General features: G+C 42.4%; 1 protein-coding gene across 3 annotated transcripts; it reads left to right on the top strand.

Annotated features, from left to right (window-relative positions):
- The first annotated feature begins 6,421 nt into the window (after positions 1-6,421).
- On the top strand, positions 6,422-17,703 carry LOC132780076 (cytochrome P450 2G1-like). 3 transcript variants are annotated; one of them, XM_067462199.1, is made up of 9 exons: positions 6,422-6,601; positions 7,750-7,912; positions 7,996-8,145; positions 8,327-8,487; positions 9,574-9,750; positions 9,872-10,013; positions 11,069-11,256; positions 13,521-13,662; positions 17,333-17,703. In XM_067462199.1, exons 1-9 carry the CDS (start codon positions 6,422-6,424, stop codon positions 17,512-17,514), a joined length of 1,485 nt encoding a protein of 494 aa, XP_067318300.1. In that variant the 3' UTR covers positions 17,515-17,703. The 3 variants fall into 3 exon arrangements, with proteins under 3 accessions (XP_067318300.1, XP_067318299.1, XP_067318301.1); XM_067462198.1 differs by having other exon boundaries at positions 6,422-6,603; positions 7,683-7,912; XM_067462200.1 differs by lacking the exon at positions 7,750-7,912 and having other exon boundaries at positions 6,422-6,605; positions 7,990-8,145.
- Positions 17,704-19,422: the final 1,719 nt, after the last annotated feature.

The following is a 19,422-nucleotide window of genomic DNA, read 5'->3' as shown; positions in this document are numbered from 1 at the left end:
TGAAATTGCAGCTGGATAACAGGGATACTTTTACCCATTCCTACATTTTCTATCTCCTGAAAAATCCTAAGAGAGTGAGGTCTCTTGAATATGTATGTTGTTGTTCATTCGTTCAGTCGTCTCTGACTCTTCGTGACCTCATGGACCAGCCCACGCCAGAGCTCCCTGTCAGCCGTCACCACCCCCAGCTCCTTCAAGGTCAGTCCAGTCACTTCAAGGATGCCATCCATCCATCTTGCCCTTGGTCGGCCCCTCTTCCTTTTGCCTTCCACTTTCCCCAGCATAATTATCTTCTCTAGGCTTTGCTATCTCCTCATGATGTGGCCAAAGTACTTCAACTTTGTCTCTAGTATCCTTCCCTCCAATGAGCAGTCGGGCTTTATTTCCTGGAGGATGGACTGGTTGGATCTTCTCGCAGTCCAAGGCACTCTCAGCACTTTCCTCCAACACCACAGTTCGAAAGCATCTATCTTCCTTCTCTCAGCCTTCCCTAAGGTCCAGCTCTCACATCCGTAGGTTACTACAGGGAATACCATGGCTTTGACTAGGTGGATCTTTGTTGCCAGTGTGATGTCTCTACTCTTTACTATTTTATTGAGACTGGACATTGCTCTCCTCCCAAGAAGTAAGTGTCTTCTGATTTCCTGGCCACAGTCTGCATCTGCGGTAATCTTTGAACCTAGAAATACAAAGTCTGTCATGGCCTCCACATTTTCTCCCTCTATTTTCCAGTTGTCAATCATTCTTGTTGCCATAATCTTGGTTTTTTTTATGTTTAGCTGCAACCCAGCTTTTGCGCTTTCTTCTTTCACCTTGATTAGAAGGCTCCTCAGCTCCTCCTTGCTTTTGGCCATCAGAGTGGTGTCATCTGCATATCTGAGGTTGTTAATGTTTCTTCCAGCAATTTTCACCCCAGCTTTGCATTCATCAAGCCTCGCACATCGCATGATGTGTTCTACATACAAGTTAAAAAGGTTGGGTGAGAGTATGCAGCCTTGAATATGTATAGTTAAGTGATTATGAAGTACTGAGTATGCCTTGAAATTATCTAGTGGGGAACCATCTTAATTCCACATCTATGTAGCAGTTGGTCCTCCTTATCTAGGGTTTCAACTACCCATAGCTTGAAAATATTCAAAAATTTTAAAAATACCAAAAGTAAATATTGATCTTGTCATTTTACATATAAGGGACATCATTTTACTACCCCATTGAGTATACTGGCACTTGGGCACGTACCAATTTTATATGCACGGGAGATCTTGTAGCCAAATTCCAGCAGATACCAAGGGTCCAGTGGCTCAACTCCACATTTATGTGTCAGTAATTGATTAATAGTTTCACATTCATCTTTTTTCTGATCAATAGAGGAACAGATCTTTGTCAACCAGAATGAATGTTGCCTCATAAGTGGAGATTGGAATCAGGAACAGAGAGGGATTTTGAATATGAATCAGCAATAAATGCGTAATTCTAGATTAACTGTATTAGTGAATTCTGGCCAATGTGATCACCTTTTGGTCTGAGCTTTGACTTCATCATAAACCAGCAGGCTATTTGGTCTAAGGATCGCTGTGATACTAAAATGCAAATAAGCTTCTACGGTAATAGCATCAGGAGGATTCTAATTTGATCTAGCAATAAATCGTCATGTGACATATTCCAAAAGGATCATGTCATGGTATTTCAGGTCTCCAACTTCTCTCAACTTCATCTTGAATTATGCTTTGTAAGGTATGAACTGATGATATATTCATACAAGCACTTCGTGAGAGTGGCATTTGTTTTCCTATCAATCTGGAAGATAACTGTTTTCAAAGGATTTGGGTGCTCATTTGCATTAAGAGTGAGCCCTCAGCCTCAAATTGTCAGCACTAGGCATGGATAGAGTTGCTTGGATAACTTGTTGCTCATAATAATTTTGTTAAAATTACCTTGTTGAAGTGATTTCGAAGCTTTTTTATAAACTGGAAGTCCCTTTGCCCTTCCAAAGTTTTTTCCGCCATTTTTGTTACGACTGAAGAAGTGAGTCGGGAATGATTCAGCTTTCCCCTGCTTCTGGTCCCAGACCAAGGCTCAAGCCAGAGAAGCCAGTTTTAAACCAGAGAAGGAAGGAATTTCCTGGCCTCAGCTTAAGCCAGAGAACCAGTTTTAAAGCCAAAGAAGCCAGTTTTAAACCAAAGAAGGAAAGAATTTCCTAGCCTCAGCTCAAGCCAGAGAATTCTGTTTTAAAGCCAGAGAAGCCAGTTTTAAGGCTAGAGAAGCCAGTTTTAAATCCAAAGAAGCCAGTTTTAAACCAGAGAAGGAAGGAATTTCCTAGCCTCAGCTCAAGCCAGAGAATTATGTTTTAAAGCCAGAGAAGCCAGTTTTAAAGCTAGAGAAGCCAGTTTTAAACCAGAAAAGGAAGGAATTTCCTCCACTTGCTTTTCCCCGCTTCTAGAGTAAAACAATTATTTTCACAGTAAAGACCACCCAATGAAAGAGGAAATAACACTTTCAAACCATTAACGAAAGGATTCGGAAGTCTTGGAAGTTTAGAAAAGATTTGAAAAAAATGTTCTGTGAAAATCAGAATTAACTTTAGAATCAACACACCAGCGCCCCCACATCCGAAATGAGTTTTGAACCATTTTTTTGATTAACCAAGCCTAGCTAACACATTACAAATTGCCATTTGTTTGCAATACCATGCCACCATTATATAAGGTATCATCCTTATGCCTGGGATAAATTTGTTATGGGTGTGACAGCTAATGCAAGAAATTACTTGTTGCTGATATTCGTCTTTGGTTATTGACCTTGGAATCCATATTAGATCCTGCATATGAAATAAGTAAGTAAGTAAATAAGTAAGTAAACTTGTTCTACGTAGTTCTACCCTTGAAAAGCATGTGCCAACTGTGCCTGTTCCTGGAGACGTTGGACCTTACTACAGTGGTACATCCATTGGTTACATCCAGATTGGACCATTGCAAATCGCTGTGTGTAGGTCTGCCCTTAAAAAGTGTCCAGAAATTACAGTACATTTAAAGAGCTGTTGCCAGACTTCTAACGGGAGACAACTTCAAGGAGTGCAGCATGCCTATCCTGAAATGCATCATTGGTTGTGCGTTCGTTTCCGGGCGCCATTCAGGCAAAACAATACACTAAAACACCTATAAAGCCATTTACGGTTTTGGTTCAGAAGCCCTTCTTTCAACCCCACACCTTCCCGCCAGGAAGGTGTACAAGTCAAGCCCAAATACAAATCAAGGGGGGCTTTTTCAGCCTAAAAAAGGACTGAAAAACTAGGCTTACACTTGAATATATACAGTAAATTGGTGCCTGTTATATAAAATGGTGAAGAATATGGAACCTAGGAAAGAAAGAATATGGAACAGCTTGACAATGTCTTTGAAAAATGAGCTAATAGGAAGTTACAGGTGTTTAATGCTTTTAATGCTTTTTACAGGGTTTTTATAATGTGTGTTAATTGTTTTCAATTTTGTTTTAATTTTGTTTGTTTATTGTGGCATTGAATTGTGCCAGCATAAGCTGCCTTGAATAATCTTCGGGCTGAGAAAGGTGGCATAGAAATACAGTAAATAAATAAATAAATAAATAAATAAATGAACTCAATCAAATGCCAATATTGCCAAAATAAAGGTTTGCTTTTTGAAACTCCAGTGGTTGGTTGAATCCATGGACACAGATCCTGCGGCTATGGGTGGCACTACTCAGAGGTGAGAAAAGTGGTATATAACTACTGTAAATCTATATAAATAAAAATGTAATGTTCATTTGTAGGATTAACATAACTAAAAAAACCACTGGATGAATTGACAACAAATTTGGACACAAGACTAACCCAAGGAGTGACCATCACTCAAAGAAAATTGATTTTGTCATTTGGGAGTTGTTGTTGTTGTTCATTCGTTCAGTCGTCTCCGACTCTTCGTGACCTCATGGACCAGCCCACGCCAGAGCTCCCTGTCGGCCGTTACCACCCCCAGCTCCCTCAAGGTCAGTCCAGTCACTTCAAGGATGCCATCCATCCATCTTGCCCTTGGTCGGCCCCTCTTCCTTTTGCCTTCCACTTTCCCCAGCATAATTGTCTTCTCTAGGCTTTCCTGTCTCCTCATGATGTGGCCAAAGTACTTCAACTTTGTCTCTAGTATCTTTCCCTCCAGTGAGCAGTCAGGCTTTATTTCCTGGAGGATGGACTGGTTGGATCTTCTCGCAGTCCAAGGCACTCTCAGCACTTTCCTCCAACACCACAGCTCAAAAGCATCGATCTTCCTTCGCTCAGCCTTCCCTAAGGTCCAGCTCTCACATCCGTAGGTGACTACAGGGAATACCATGGCTTTGACTAGGCGGATCTTTGTTGCCAGTCTGATGTCTCTACTCTTCACTATTTTATCGAGACTGGACATTGCTCTCCTCCCAAGAAGTAAGCGTCTTCTGATTTCCTGGCCACAGTCTGCATCTGCAGTAATCTTTGCACCTAGAAATACAAAGTCTGTCACAGCCTCCACGGTTTCTCCCTCTATTTTCCAGTTGTCAATCATTCTTGTTGCCATAATCTTGGTTTTTTTGACGTTTAGCTGCAACCCGGCTTTTGCGCTTTCTTCTTTCACCTTGATTAGAAGGCTCCTCAGCTCCTCCTCGCTTTCGGCCATCAGGGTGGTGTCATCTGCATATCTGAGGTTGTTAATGTTTCTTCCAGCAATTTTCACCCCAGCTTTGCATTCATCAAGCCCCGCACATCGCATGATGTGTTCTGCATACAAGTTAAAAAGGTTGGGTGAGAGTATGCAGCCTTGCCGTACGCCTTTCCCAATCTTGAACCAGTCTGTTGTTCCGTGGTCAGTTCTGACTGTTGCTACTTGGTCCTTGTACAGATTCCTCAGGAGAGAGACAAGGTGGCTTGGTATGCCCATCCCACCAAGAACTTGCCACAGTTTATTATGATCCACACAGTCAAAGGCTTTAGAATAGTCAATGAAGCAGAAGTAGATGTTTCTCTGAAACTCCCTGCCTTTCTCCATTATCCAGCGGATATTGGCAATCTGGTCTCTCGTTCCTCTGCCTTTTCTAAACCCAGTTGCTGGGATTTATAATTCACCTACAATCAAAGAGCATTCTGAACTCCACCAATGATGGAATTGAACCAAACGTGGCATACAGGCCTCCCATGACCAACAGAAAACACCAAAAGGGTTTGGTGGGCATTGACCTTGAGTTTGGGAGTTGTAGTTCACCTACATCCAGAGAGCACTGTGGACCAAACTGGGCACAAATATTCCATATGCCCAAATATGAACACAGATGGAGTTTGGGGGAAATAGACCTTGACATTTGGGAGTTGTAATAACCGGGATTTATTGTTCACCTACAATAAAAAGAGCATTCTAAATCCCATGAACGACAGAATTGGGGCAAACTTCCCACACAGAACCTTGATGACCAACAGAAAATACTTAAGGCTATATAGTCTAACTCCCTTTACCAGGGCAAGAAAACATAATAAAAGCCCTCCTGACAAAGAGCCATCCAGCCATAGATATAGATAGATATATATGATTCACACACACAGATGTAGTATCATAGATTTGAAGGGGACCCCTAAAGAAGGACAATTATATGGTGCATGTTCCAGAGTAGGCAAACCAGACAATCTCCACATCAACACTGGCAAAGAAACAGCAAGAAATACTGTTTACCCACAAGCAGAAAGAAATTACATATATTAGAAACCAACACTTTCTAATTACTTCATTTTCCAGATCACCAGACTGGGCCACAGCAACGTGTGGCAGGGGAAGGCTAGTAAATACATAAATAAATAATACCCAAATTGTATTGCAGCTGAAAAAAAGGTTAAGACAGGAAAATAACCTACAGTAGAGTAAATGGGCCGGCCGAAAGTTGGATAAGCAAAAATGTTGGATAATAATAAGAGATTAAGGAAAAGCCTTTTAAATGTCAAATTATGTTACGATTTTACAAATTAAGCACCAAAACATCATGTTTTACAACAAATTGACATAGAAAGCAGTTCAATACGTGGTTCCGATATCTAGTAATTACTGTATTTACGAATTTAGCACCAAAACATCACAATGTATTGAAACAGTTGTGCATCCAGGCAGGAGGCAGACTGGGTTCGATAATACAGAATGTTGGATGAGCGAAGGTTGGATAAGTGAGACTCTACTGTATTTCAGAATCATAGAGTTGGAAGACACCCCAGGAGCCTTGCATCTAACCTGAATAAACAGTATTGTTTCCCAATGTCATGGATTAAGATGCAACATTTTTGCTCTGTGCAGTTATGAAATCCAGAAGGCAGTGTCCAACCAGTCCCTATAAAAGTCCATGGAGCCAGATGGGACTGGTTCCACAATCTGCTGAAAGAGAAGGACAGCGGACTATCTGCACCATGGAATGGGCTGGTGTAGTCACCCTCCTCCTTGTTATTTGTGTTTCTTGCCATTTGCTCATATCATCTAAGAGGAAACGATTGCACAAGGGAAGGCTTCCTCCAGGACCAACTCCCCTGCCCCTGATTGGGAATTTCCTGCAGATCAAGTCAGGAGAAACCTTAAAATCTCTTCTCAAGGTATGGACACTTTTTTGAACTCTTATATTTTATGACAAAAAAGACCTTGTAACTTGTTTAATGGTCAGAAAGGACGGTTTGTAGAAAGAAGTAAAGTCATGAAAACTGTTAGAGAGAGAGAGGTAAGAACACATACACACACACATCTATGTACATGGGTCTGCTGAAAGGAAGATTGGAAGCCATCCCTTTTCTTTTAAAAATAATTTTCTTTACATTCTTTGCTTTATTTTCTTTATATTTATTTTTTATAAAGAAATCTCTTATCACGATTTGTGGTTGTCCCTTGAAATTCAACTTGGGCATTTTGTAATAGAAAAATTGAGGAGATTAAGATTCACTGTGGCATTGAGTCATCTCATTAGTTTCCTTCCATTGCCATATATCCCTTGCATTAGCCATAGATTTTTATCTTTGCAATTTCCCCCAATTATGCTTGCAAAAACAGAAAGGATTGCCATTTTGTTCTGTAGTCTGTCTGTGGTTTTGAGAATTTCTCTTGCCTTACCAGAGATTTCTTATTACAAAGGGAGAGATATGATCATCAGTGCAAAGTACCTTCCTTTTAGACATACTTGTGACAGAATGTAAAATAAACCATGTGTAGTTCACATTTGATCAGCCTACACACACTGCCTTGCCAGAGAAAGAAAATATGCCATGCAGATTATCAATAAAGAACAAGTAGTTTACTCTTCTTAATTCAGAACAACATATGTACAATATGATCAGTTGTATCAACCCACTAAATGTCCTTTTAAGAGAGATTTAAAATGGTCCTTTCTGTGTCCATACGAGAGAACTTCTTTCAGCTGTCAAGAAGCAAATCAATCTGTCTCTCTCTGCTTCTCTCTCTCTCTGACTGTCTGCACCTGCATAGCTCGAGCCTGAACAAAAATGCAACAATATCCAAAGGTTACAGGCTCAGCCATCACACCATGCATTGCCCAACCAATCAGCTTATTTTGCAGTTGACATACACATACTCACTGATTGCTTGCATTCTCCAACAATACTTCTAAGATCTGTTGTAATGCAATATGAAATGTGCTCCTTGACTTCAAATTCCAAGTCAAATGACAACATTCCAAAATGTCTGCCTAAACACAAAGATAGTGCCAGAAGTGAAACGTTTATTTCTCTTACAGCTGCATGAAAAATATGGCCCCGTTTTCACGGTCTATTTGGGAACACGTCCAGTTCTGGTCTTGTGTGGACACCAAGCTGTGAAGGAGGGTCTAATAGATAAAGCAGAGGAGTTCAGTGGAAGGACTACCAAGCCTACATTGGAGAGGGTTGTCGAAGGACATGGTGAGGCGTTCCAATTGTCTTTGCAAGATTGGTTAAAACTCTTTCTTCTGCTTGTCCTATGATTTCTTTCCTTTTCCCCTCAGGGGTGTGCTTTTCCAATGGAGAACGCTGGAAGCAACTGCGCCGATTCTCCGTCACCGTCTTGAAGAGTTTTGGGATGGGGAAAAAGTCTATTGAGGAGCGGATCCAAGAGGAGGCCCAATTCCTGCTGGAGGAATTTCGTAAAACGAAGGGTAAGTGAGTTGCCAGGCAGGTTGAATTCATTCTGTTGAGTTAAAGTAGCTTAATCCTGAAAGAGGGAATATTACTCCCTACATCTGATATTTAATGGATATACTGTGCATCTTGGAACCAAAAGTACTTTCTGTTGACTGGTTCTCTGTTATTTGTTTTCATTTTGCTGTTTTGTTGCAGGAAAACCTTTAGAGCCCACCTACGTTCTCGGCCGTGCAGTCTCCAATATCATTTGCTCCATTGTGTTTGGGGAGCGCTTTGACTATGAGAATGAGGAATTCCAGGCCCTTATGAGGCTAGTACACAATTTCTTCTGGGAGATGAGCACAACCTGGTCCCAGGTACCTGTTGTGGGCTGCTTTTCTGATTCTGAGGGAGAAGAAGGACAGGTGGTGGAAGAAGCAGCACTTTGGGGATTTGGGGGTTGAGTGGTGAGGAGGAAGAAGAAGGAGGAGAAGCGGCAGATATATCAGAAATCCCTACGTTTCTGGAGGGTTGAAGGGAAAAAGAGGGCAGAAGAAGATCAGTTAGGTTAGCAGAGAAAAGACTGAGCAGTCAGACCATTCCCTAGGGATAGCCGTGCTGGGAAGTTCAGGGTTTGAAATTAGCAACAAAGTCAGGGGCTTGGTGCTTGCCGCAACAAGCGGCGGCTCAACCCATTACGCAAAGTAAGCATTTGCAGTACAGTGGATTTTGCCCAGGGGCGCTCTTGAGGTGCTCTTGGGGGAAAATAGACCTTGACATATGTGAGTTGTAGTTACTGGGATGTATAGTTCACCTAAAATCAAAGAGCATTCTGAGCTCCACCAATGATGGAATTGAACCAAATATGGCACACAGAACTCCCATGATGAACAGAAAATATATATCAATGACTGGTTGGGGGGGGGGGGGGGCAAAATACTGTTTGCTTACCATTGAAAATTACCTAGGGCCACCTCTGGCTGCAACTGACCTTTTTTCGAGGGAGTTCCTGTTACCAGCACTGTATTGTTGTTCCAGCATCGTATCTCTGAAGGCTCTTGTCATTTGCAACTTGTAAGGCTGTTTACCAAAAACTTTATTTTGCTGTCTGATATGAAGACTTCTGTCTTATGCTACTTGAAGAGCATGTATTATCTTTATTTTGGCTAAGTAAAGCCTTTTTTATTTGCTTTCACTTATGTCTACGGCTATTTCTGGCATAAAACCGAACAGTACCCAAATATTACTCACTTTGTGACAATGTTCAGCTGCTAAGGAAACGACTGGACTTCAATACTATCCTGTTTTTCACTTTTCCTTTACTAGATGTTCATATCCAGTCCTGAAACCCAGTGCTCTTTTGATTTATCCTAATCAGAACAAAACCGAGAACTTGGATGCAACTGTTACTAGAGTGAAATTTGGCAGGAACCCCACTAAACATTGTTTCTCTCCTCATGCAGCTCTATGACATGTTTCCCACTTTTCTGAAGTACTTCCCAGGGCCCCACACCAGGGTCTATGACATTGTGTCAGATGCATTGCGCTTCATTGCCAAGAGAGTGCAGAAGAACCAAGAGACCCTTGACTCTAACTTCCCACGTGACTTCATTGATTGCTTCCTCATCCAGATGGAAAAGGTAACTTGTTGGTGTGTGAAGGCGGCGGTGGTGCTGGTGGTGCTGGTGGGGTGGGGTGGGGGGTCAGCCAGTAGTTCACCTTGGAATCATCATGTGATTACTTCATCTTTCCTACTTCCAGGAAAAAGGCAATCCACTTAGTGAATTTAATTTTAAGAATTTGGAGATGACCATCTTTACTCTGTTCTTTGCTGGAACAGAGACGGTTAGTTCGACCCTGAGATTTGGCTTCCTGTTTTTGATGAAATATCCCGAAGTGCAAGGTATTTTTGTTATTGTTGTTATCATTTGGCTCACATTGGAAGGTTTAACCTTTATGGACTGAACTATTGGTTCTCTCTATGAAACTTAATTTGTCCTGGGCAACTTCATGATTTGCCAAAAATTGAACATAGAATCATACTGGAGATTCCTACAGAGAATGCTTCCATGGGAATGTCTAGGTCAGGGGTCCTCAAACTAAGGCCCAGGGGCCGGATGCGGCCCTCCAAGGTCATTTACCCAGCCCTCTCTCAGGGTCAACCTAAGTCTGAAATGACTTGAAAGCACAATCCTATCTCATCAGCCAAAAGTAGACCCACATTCCCATTGAAATACTAATCATTTTATATCTGTTGAAATTGTTCTTCATTTTAAGTGTCTTTTGCACTACAAATAAGATATGTGCAGTGTGCATAGGAATTAATTCATTTTTTTTCCAAATTATAATCCGGCCCTCCAACAGTTTGAGGGACTGTGACCTGGCCCTCTGTTTAAAAGGTTTGTGGACCCCTGGTCTAGGTCCTCAAGGATATTTTGAAGGTCAACTTCCAGCAACTTCATGGTTAAATTTCATCTTACCTTCCACTTCTTCACACACATTTAAGTACAGTCAACTCTCTGTTCCCATGTATTCTGCATCTGTGAATTTAGCCAACCATAGCTTTGAAGTATTGGCAGGGGGAGCAAACTTTGATTTGGCCACCTATGGACTACTGTGAGGATGTATAAACAAACAATGACCTCACAGATAACTCACTCTCCTCAACATTTGCTTGCCCACTTATATTTGAAAATGTTTAGTGACCACAAGGAGGCATGCCAATAGCATGCTTCGTCATTTCAGAAATAACTGGAAAGTTCGAAAATGATTGAAAAGGTGCAAGGTATGAGGAAAACTAGATCATGGTGCCTTCTCAACCAGAGGATGTTGTGTTGGTCTTCCTACAATGAATGTCCAGAGATTTCATGCCTCTCTTTAGTCATCTTTGTAGTAAAATGTCACTTCCCTTTGAGAGTCAGAAACCCAAGGAATTAATTCTATGCATATACTTAACAGCAAGAGTGCATGAGGAAATTGATCGAGTGATTGGCCATAATCGCATCCCAAACAGTGAAGACCGGAGGCAGATGCCATATACGGATGCTGTCATCCATGAAATACAGAGATTTGGCGATCTCGCACCTATGGGTTTGGCCCACATGGTTACTTCTGACACTGAATTCAGGGGATACTTCATCCCTAAGGTACAGTCGTGGATTAACCAGGAAAGATAAAAAGAGACCAGTTAACTTGAAACTGAGAGCAATAGTCAACATCACACCTTCCAATGTTTTATGGGAGGAAAATGGGATACGTGCAGCCCAAGCATTTGAGTTTGCAGCAACTGAAGTAAGCTGAGTGGGAGGATAATAGTGGAACTTGGGGGTTTCAAAAGCAGAAAATGTGTAGATGACAGACTTGTCCACGAGCGAAACTTATAGTTTAGCACAGGATTAGTACTTGTTTTTGAACCTGATTACCTGAAACTCAACTGTCACCAGGAAGAGCAAGATTTGAAATTGGGTTACTGGAATGCAGAAAGAGGAAGTCCAACTGTCCAGTACATCTTGCAAAATGCCACGTGGCTAGCCATTGAGTATCTTACAGAGTTTGTGGTTAATGTGTTTTGCTGAGCCATGAAATTAGAGAGAGAAGTCAAGAATCATGGCTCTCAGTGGGATATCCATTCCACTTTGGTTTAAACCACCTACAGGAATACCTAATATTGGTTATTGTCCTATAGATGATTTAGGACAGTATATTAGAGGTATGAGATTTGTCAAAAACCCATCCTGTTTTTGGTCCCATTTTCAGTTGGCTCTCCATTTTGTTTACTGGGAAATTCCTGAAATCTAGAGAGGGGGCGGGGGGGATAAAATTCCATGATCAGTATCTGGTAACTCTGTTTTTGCACCAAAATGATTTGACCCATTGGCAGCAATGGAGGAACTATTGAGGGTCCTCTTTCCATCATTTCAATACTATAACAAAGAAAATGGCAGCACTTGGAGGACACATGCATGACTACAAGTCCTCCAAGTTTCAGAATGTTGATGTCATCCACTGCAGGATGCAGCTGCCATGTGCCCCATTATTGCCAGGGCTCCCTCCCCACTCTGACCTGGGATGTTGCTTGGGCTGCACGTATCCCATCCCCCCCCCCCCCCCCCCGTAAAACATTGAAAATTGTATTGTGCACACCCTTATAGTATATACTGGTCTAGAACACTACTATCCACTTCCAAAGGTGGGAATTCTGTTCCATGACGGTAATGGTGGTGTCAAACTGCAGTGATTATATATTGCAGATGCACTCATTATGGGAACATGAATGTTAGTGAAGTTAGCCTAGGTCTTGATATAATGCTGTTAGCCTTAAATCCAAAAATAAGTGAAGAGGCAATCAAACCAAGATAGTCTGAAATGTTTTGTCATTTTCTCATGGGCTACTTGAATGAGACTTTTGAGCATGCAGAGGTTGCCACAGAGTTTAAGGTTCTGCTGCTCCCATTGTTGAATCTTTGTAGTTCTGACCCTCATCCTTTTTTCTGTAGGACAGTTAGGTTGCTCACTTATCTATTCCTGTTTTTTTAATGGCTCCTGTTCTGGTACAGCTGTACCAGGAGCTCCAACTTTATTTGCTTTGTATTAAATGTTTGATTGCAGTCCTAGGTTTCAGGGACTCTGCAGATAGGTGGCTTCTTTTGGTTGCAGTCATAGGGCAAGTCACCTGTCCATCATCGTTAAGTTTTTGTCCCGCCCCTTGCTCAGGGAAATTGGGAAGGGAAGGGAGCCATTTTTAGTTAGTCTCAGCAAGGAAAGCTAATGTATAGGACGTGTGCAAGCTTCCCCTGTACAAAAGCTTCAACTTTTAAGAATTTCCAGGAAAACAGCCCTAAAGACCAAAGCACTCCAGCTGGAGAACATCTAAGCCTTTACTGGTAGGTCCACTCGGCGTTCGAGAACCAGTTTGACCCAGTAGCGGACCCCACATCAGTAAGGGTTAGATTACAGTCAGCCTGGGAGAAGTTAGAAAGGGGATTTTCCTTTAAAGAAGAAGTTATTGAAGACAGTTGCCTGTCCTTTGTGGGCAAGATTAGGAATTCATCAGTTGCCTAAAAGCTTGGAATCATTTGCTTAACTTTATTGAAGACAAGAGAAGTTTCTATTTGATTGTTAATTAATAAAATACTTTGTTGTACTTCACAAGCCATCTAAAGATCATTTGTGGTGGAAAACCTCTGAGAACTTCTCTTTAGACCTCCTGGCTTCCCGCTGGGCAAAGGTTGCATGTACTATTCCAAAGGAAATTCTTTACAGGCCCAGCGAGCGACAGAACAGAGTGAACAGAGATAAACCCAAATGTTTTAAAGTGTTTACATAGTACAACTAAATGGCTCTCATGCTCTCTTCTGGGACTGCATTTTTGCCATTCTGAGCTCATAAATCTTTTCCCTCCCTTTCTCAGGGAATGGAGGTTTGCCCTGTGCTCAGCTCTGTTTTGCATGATCCCACAATGTTTAAAAACCCCAATGCTTTCAACCCAGAGAACTTCCTGGATGAGAACGGATGCTTCAAGAAGAATGATGCCTTTGTGCCTTTCTCCTCAGGTAGAACTTTCTTAAGCACACTAATGAGGAGAAGGATTGTATTCTTGCTTGTTAGCTGGTTTGTTCAATATATGTATAAGGGTTAGAGTTCTTATATTAGCATTTCAAGATTTTAAAGCATTAGTTACCCATTTCATCTGCCTCCTTGGGCAATCTCTACCTGAGCAATTCACACTGATTGCAGTAGGCCCATGTAATATTTATTTTATTTATTTATTTACTGTATTTATATACTACCTTTCTCAGCCCGTAGGTGACTCAAGGCGGTTAACAGGGTAAAGTCAATATTTACAATATCATAAATATAATTAAAAACATAACATATAATAAAAACTAAACAAATCATAAATATAAATTCATAGTGTCTCTGTGTTAAAAACGTTGTCCGGTCTCATTGTCGTCATTCCATTTTCCTATGTCTGTTACTCTGCATTTGAACACGGTTGTTCAAAAAGCCACGTCTTGACTTTTTTCCAGAATGTTAAAAGGGAGGTGGCTGATATTTTCATTGTTACAAATTGAACATAATTAAAGCATAGTGATTAACCACCCAAACCATATGTTTTGGGGGTATGGACAACGGATGATGGGATTTGCAGTACCTTCAACTGATTCAGCTTTGACTTCCACAGACCACTGGGACCCCTACAAATAACCGATGTGGACCAAACTTGGCACACAGAACCTCCATAACCAACAGAAAATACTGGAGAGGTTTGGGAGGAATTGACACTGTTTTAATCATAATAGGATCCTAGAGTTGGAAGAGACCTCCGAGGGCCATCCAGTCCAACCCCCTTCTTCTGCCTTAGTGCATAAATAAAGCAAATAAATAAAGAGGGCTTTATTTATTTATTTATTGAAAACATTTATTTATTGAAAACACCCCACCTCTCTACGTGGGGTTTGCCTTTGAAGACTGCTCGGAAGCTTCAAATGGTCCAGCGCTTGGCAGCCGGGTTGCTAACAGGAGCGGCACTCAAGGAGCAACAACTCCTCTGTTGCGCCAGCTCCACTGGCTGCCAGTTTGCTACCAGGCACAATTCAAAGTGCTGGCGTTAGCCTATAAAGCCCTAAATGGTTCTGGCTCTACTTACCTCTCCAAACGCATCTCCTCCTATGAACTGACTAGGACAGGGGTCGGGAACCTTCGGCCCTCCAGGTGTGGTGGACTTCAACTCCCACAATTCCTTGAGGCTCGGCATTCGCCCCAAAGGCTTACCTTGGCCCAACGAGGTTTGTTTGGCTCTTTTTCATGGAGGACGGGCAGCAAAGGGGGAGAGACGAGCGTAACGTAGCTGTGCAGATGGCGAGGAAGGATGCGGAGCCCACAGACTGGCCTCGGAGGGAGAGAGCGGGCGGAAACCCCTGCGGGCAACGCGCCTCCTCCTCGTCACTCAGCTGGCGTCGTTGCTAGGGAGGGGGTCCATGCGGGGCGGTTGCTAAGGGCCGAAGCGGCGAGGAGGCGCATTGCCCGCAGGGGTTTCCGCCCGCTCTCTCCCTCCGAGGCCAGTCTGTGGGCTCCGCATCCTTCCTCGCCATCTGCACAGCTATGTTACGCTCGTCTCTCCCCCTTTGCTGCCCGTCCTCCATGAAAAAGAGCCAAACAAACCTCGTTGGGCCAAGGTAAGCCTTTGGGGCGAATGCCGAGCCTCAAGGAATTGTGGGAGCTGAAGTCCACCACACCTGGAGGGCCGAAGGTTCCCCATGCCTGGACTAGGACACTAAGATCATCTGGGGAGGCCCTGCTCTCTGTCCCGCCTGCATCACAGGCGCGCTTGGCGGGGACAAGAGACAGGGCCTTCTCAGTGGTGGCCCCTCGGCTGTGGAATGCCCTGCCTGCAGATATCAGATTGGCCCCCTCCCTGCTGGCGTTTTGGAGGAAAGTGAAGACCTGGCTGTTCGAACAAGCATTTGATTAAACAGTGTAATTGAACATAGGAATACGGAATAATGGATGACGAGACTGGATTCTGATTTTACTGTTGAGGTGCTAATGATTGTTATACTGATGTTAATGAGTTATGTGATAATTGTTTTTAATTGCCCTATACTGGTTTTGTGATGTTTTGTATTGATGTTGTTCACCACTTTGAGTCGCCTGAGGGCTGAGAAAAGCGGTATAGAAATAAAGTAAGTAAATAAATAAATAAATTTATATTCTGTCCTTCTTACCCCAAAGGGGACTCAAATGTCCAAGAAGGGTGGAAGGAAGGAAGGGCTCTACTCTGGCAGCACCTCCTATCCTACTTTCCTTGAATTTCAGTTGGAAGGAGGAGGTTGGCAGTTTGCGGGGCTTTGTTTCTCCAGTGAAGTGGTGAGGGCAAAGGGCAAGGGTGGCTTCAGGACATGAGGACATAGGCAGCCCCATGAGCCGGTTTGCAGACAGCCTCCTCAGCCCCAGGCCCCAGGCCAGAAGCTGCAGTGGAAGCAGGAGCAACGCTTCATGGAGACTGGTCTGGAGGCACAGGCTGCTTCGTTCCCATAAGGGAGCTCTTAGTGAGGGAAGTGCCAGTCAGCTTTCTCTCTCTCTCTTCTTCCCTCAACCCACCAGCCTCCAGCATGAGGAGGAGGGGAGACACCCACTTCATCCACTGGCCAATCTACTCCAATGGCTTCCTCTCCACAGCTGGCAGCCATGCTGTGGAGGTGGAGTAAGCGGGGCCAAAGGAGGTGGTGCTGCAACCCCTCCCAAATTACTCATTGATCCCTCAAGGCGTCACAACCCCCAGGTTGAGAACTGCTGCAGTAAACACATGAATGAGAAGGATTATAATTTTGCTTAATATTAGCTGGTTTGTTTAGTATGTGTGTAAGGGTTATGGTCCTTCTCATGTATTCTGTGGATTGCATTCCAAGATTTTAAAGCATTAGTTGCCCATTTCATCTGCCTTCCTGGGCAATGTCTAATCTCTGTTCTGTGTATTTTAATATGTATTTATAATACATTTTAATATGTATCTTTGATTAAAATACATTTTAATATGTGTATCTATAGAAATTTTACTATGTTTATGTTTTTAATTATGCTGTAATCCCACCTCGACTCACAAGAAAAGGAGGCTAAAAATCTTCATCTTCCTCCTCCTCCTCCTCCTCCTCGTCCTCCTCCTCCTCCTCCTCCTCCTCCTCCTCCTCCTCCTGCTCCTCCTTACTTGAGCAATCCACATTGTTTGCAATAGGCCCATGTATCATGCGGGTTCCATTCCAGGATCTTCATGTAATGTAATTTTTTTTGGTGTAATATGGTTTTCTTACATGAAATGAATAATGTCTCAGACTTCTGGCTGAAGCACATAATGACTTCTGGACTTCTTGATGCCTGGGTAGGGAAAAGGTTATGGTCGCCAGGGCTGGCTGGCCTCCTGGGAAACATTAGTATATTCCCTCGCTATACAGAATGACTGTTGACTAATGCAGGGGTCATATAAAAATCCATAATTTGTGCCTCCAAACTTCACATTGACTTATACAAGAGGTTGACTTGTACATTAGTGTGTATGGTAGATATGATGACAATGAGGTGATTGGTTGGAGAGTACATAAAAGACCAAAGACACTATGAACAAGGTAAGGGGACATGGAAGAGGTTGCATCTCATGAGTCATCTGATCAGAAAAGTTGGGTGCATCTTTTCTCATGTCCTGACAAATTCTTCTTTTTCTTTCAGGGAAACGGATTTGTCTGGGTGAATCACTGGCCCGCGTGGAGCTTTTCCTCTTCTTCACCACCATCCTGCAGAGTTTCCAATTGAAGCCCCTTGTGCCCCCAGAAGACCTTGACCCAACTCCACTGGAGAATGGCTTTATCAACGTCCCACCTATTTATCATCTCTCTGTCATCCCACGTTGACCCCAAGATCTCTTTCTTCTTCATCTTGGGGCTGTTGTATAATCTGAATTCTCAAATTTCAAGGGGAGATAGAAGGGCAGTTATTCTGATCACTGACTCCGCCACACAGAGGAGATTTAAAATTAATGACAGAAACATTATCAACAACAATGGTTTCCATATTCCAATCCCAGATGAGGTCTTGTTGTACTGGGGTACTAGTGAAATCCCAGCTGGGTAACAGCGATACCTTTGACCCATTCCAACATTTTGTATCTCCTGAAAAATCCTAAGAGAGTGAAGTCTCTTGAATATGTATAGTTTAGTGATTATCAAGTACTGAGGATGCCTTGAAATTATCTAGTGTGGAACCATCTTAATTCCACAGCTACGTAGTAGTTGGTTCCCCTTATCTTGTGTTTCAACAACCCATAGCTTGAAAATATTCTAAAATTTTAAAAATCCCAAAAGTAAATCTTGGTCTTGTCATTTTACTTATAAGGGACATTATATTACTACCCAATTGAGTACAATGGCATTTGAGCGTCTATCACAGTGGTTCTCCACCTTCTTAATGCCGTGACCCCTTAATACAGTTCCTCCTATTGTGGTGACCCCCAACCATAACATTATTTTCGTTGCTGCTTCATAACTGTAATTTTGCTACTGCTATGAATCGTCATGTAAATATCTGATATGCAGGATGTATTTTCATTCACTGGACCAAATTTGGCACAAATACCTGATACTCCCAAATTGGAATACTGGTGGGGTTGGGGGTGGGGGGTGATTTTGTCATTTGGAAGTTGTAGTTGCTGGGATTTATAGTTCACCTACAATCAAAGAGCATTCTGAACTCCACCAACAATTGAACTCAACCAAAGTTGGCACACAGAACTCCCATGACCAGAAAATACTGGAAGGGTTTGGTGTTGACCTTGAGTTTGGGAGTTGTAGTTCACCTACATCCAGAGAGCACTGTGGATTCCAAAAATGATGGATCTGGACCAAACTTGGCAGGAATACTTAATATGCCCAAATGTGAACACTGGTGGAGTTTGGGGGAAAATAGACCTTGACATTTGGGAGTTGTAGTTGCTGGGATGTATAGTTCACCTACAATCAAAGAGCATTCTGAACCCCACCAACGATAGAATTGAACCAATCTTCCCACACAGAACCCTCATGACCAACAGAAAACACTGTATTTTCTGATGGTCTTTGGAGGCCCCTCTGACACCCCCTCATGACCCCCTCAGGGGTCCCGACCCCCAGACTGAGAAACACTGGTCTATCAAGTTTTATATTAACAGGAAATCTTTTAGCCAAATCCCAGCATATACTAAGGGTCTAGTGGCTCAACTCCACATTTTTTGGTCAGTACCTGATTAATAGTTCCAAATTCAGCTGTTTCCTGAACATCAGAACACAGAGAAGAGAAGACTGGAATAGGAAACAGATAGGGATCCTGAGTATGAACCAGCAATAAATGCATAATTCTAGATTAATTACATTAGTGATTTCATCTTGAATTGTGCTTTGTAAGGTATGAACTGATGATATACAAGCACTTTCCAAGAGTAACATATGTTTCCTTTTCAGTCTATAAGATTAATGTTTTCAAAGGAATTGGATGCTCATCTACTCCAAGAGTGGCACAGGATATATTCCTTAGCCCTCAGCCTCAAATTGCCAGCACTACTACAGTACAAATTGCCATTCGTTTTTGATACCATGCCATCATTATATAAGGCACCATCCTTGTGGCTTGGAGAAATTTGTTATGGACGTGACAGCTAATGTAAGAAATTGCTTGTTGCTGAAATTTGTCTTTGGTTATTGATCTTGGAAGCCATCTTAGATCTTTCTCCAGGAAAAGATGGCATAGTAAGTAACTAACTAACTAAGTAAGTAAGTAAGTAAGTAAAT

The sequence above is a fragment of the Anolis sagrei genome, chromosome Y (assembly GCF_037176765.1).
Source record: "Anolis sagrei isolate rAnoSag1 chromosome Y, rAnoSag1.mat, whole genome shotgun sequence".
In the NCBI taxonomy this organism is placed as follows: Eukaryota; Metazoa; Chordata; class Lepidosauria; order Squamata; family Dactyloidae; genus Anolis; species Anolis sagrei.
This window is presented reverse-complemented; position numbering and strand designations above follow the sequence as displayed.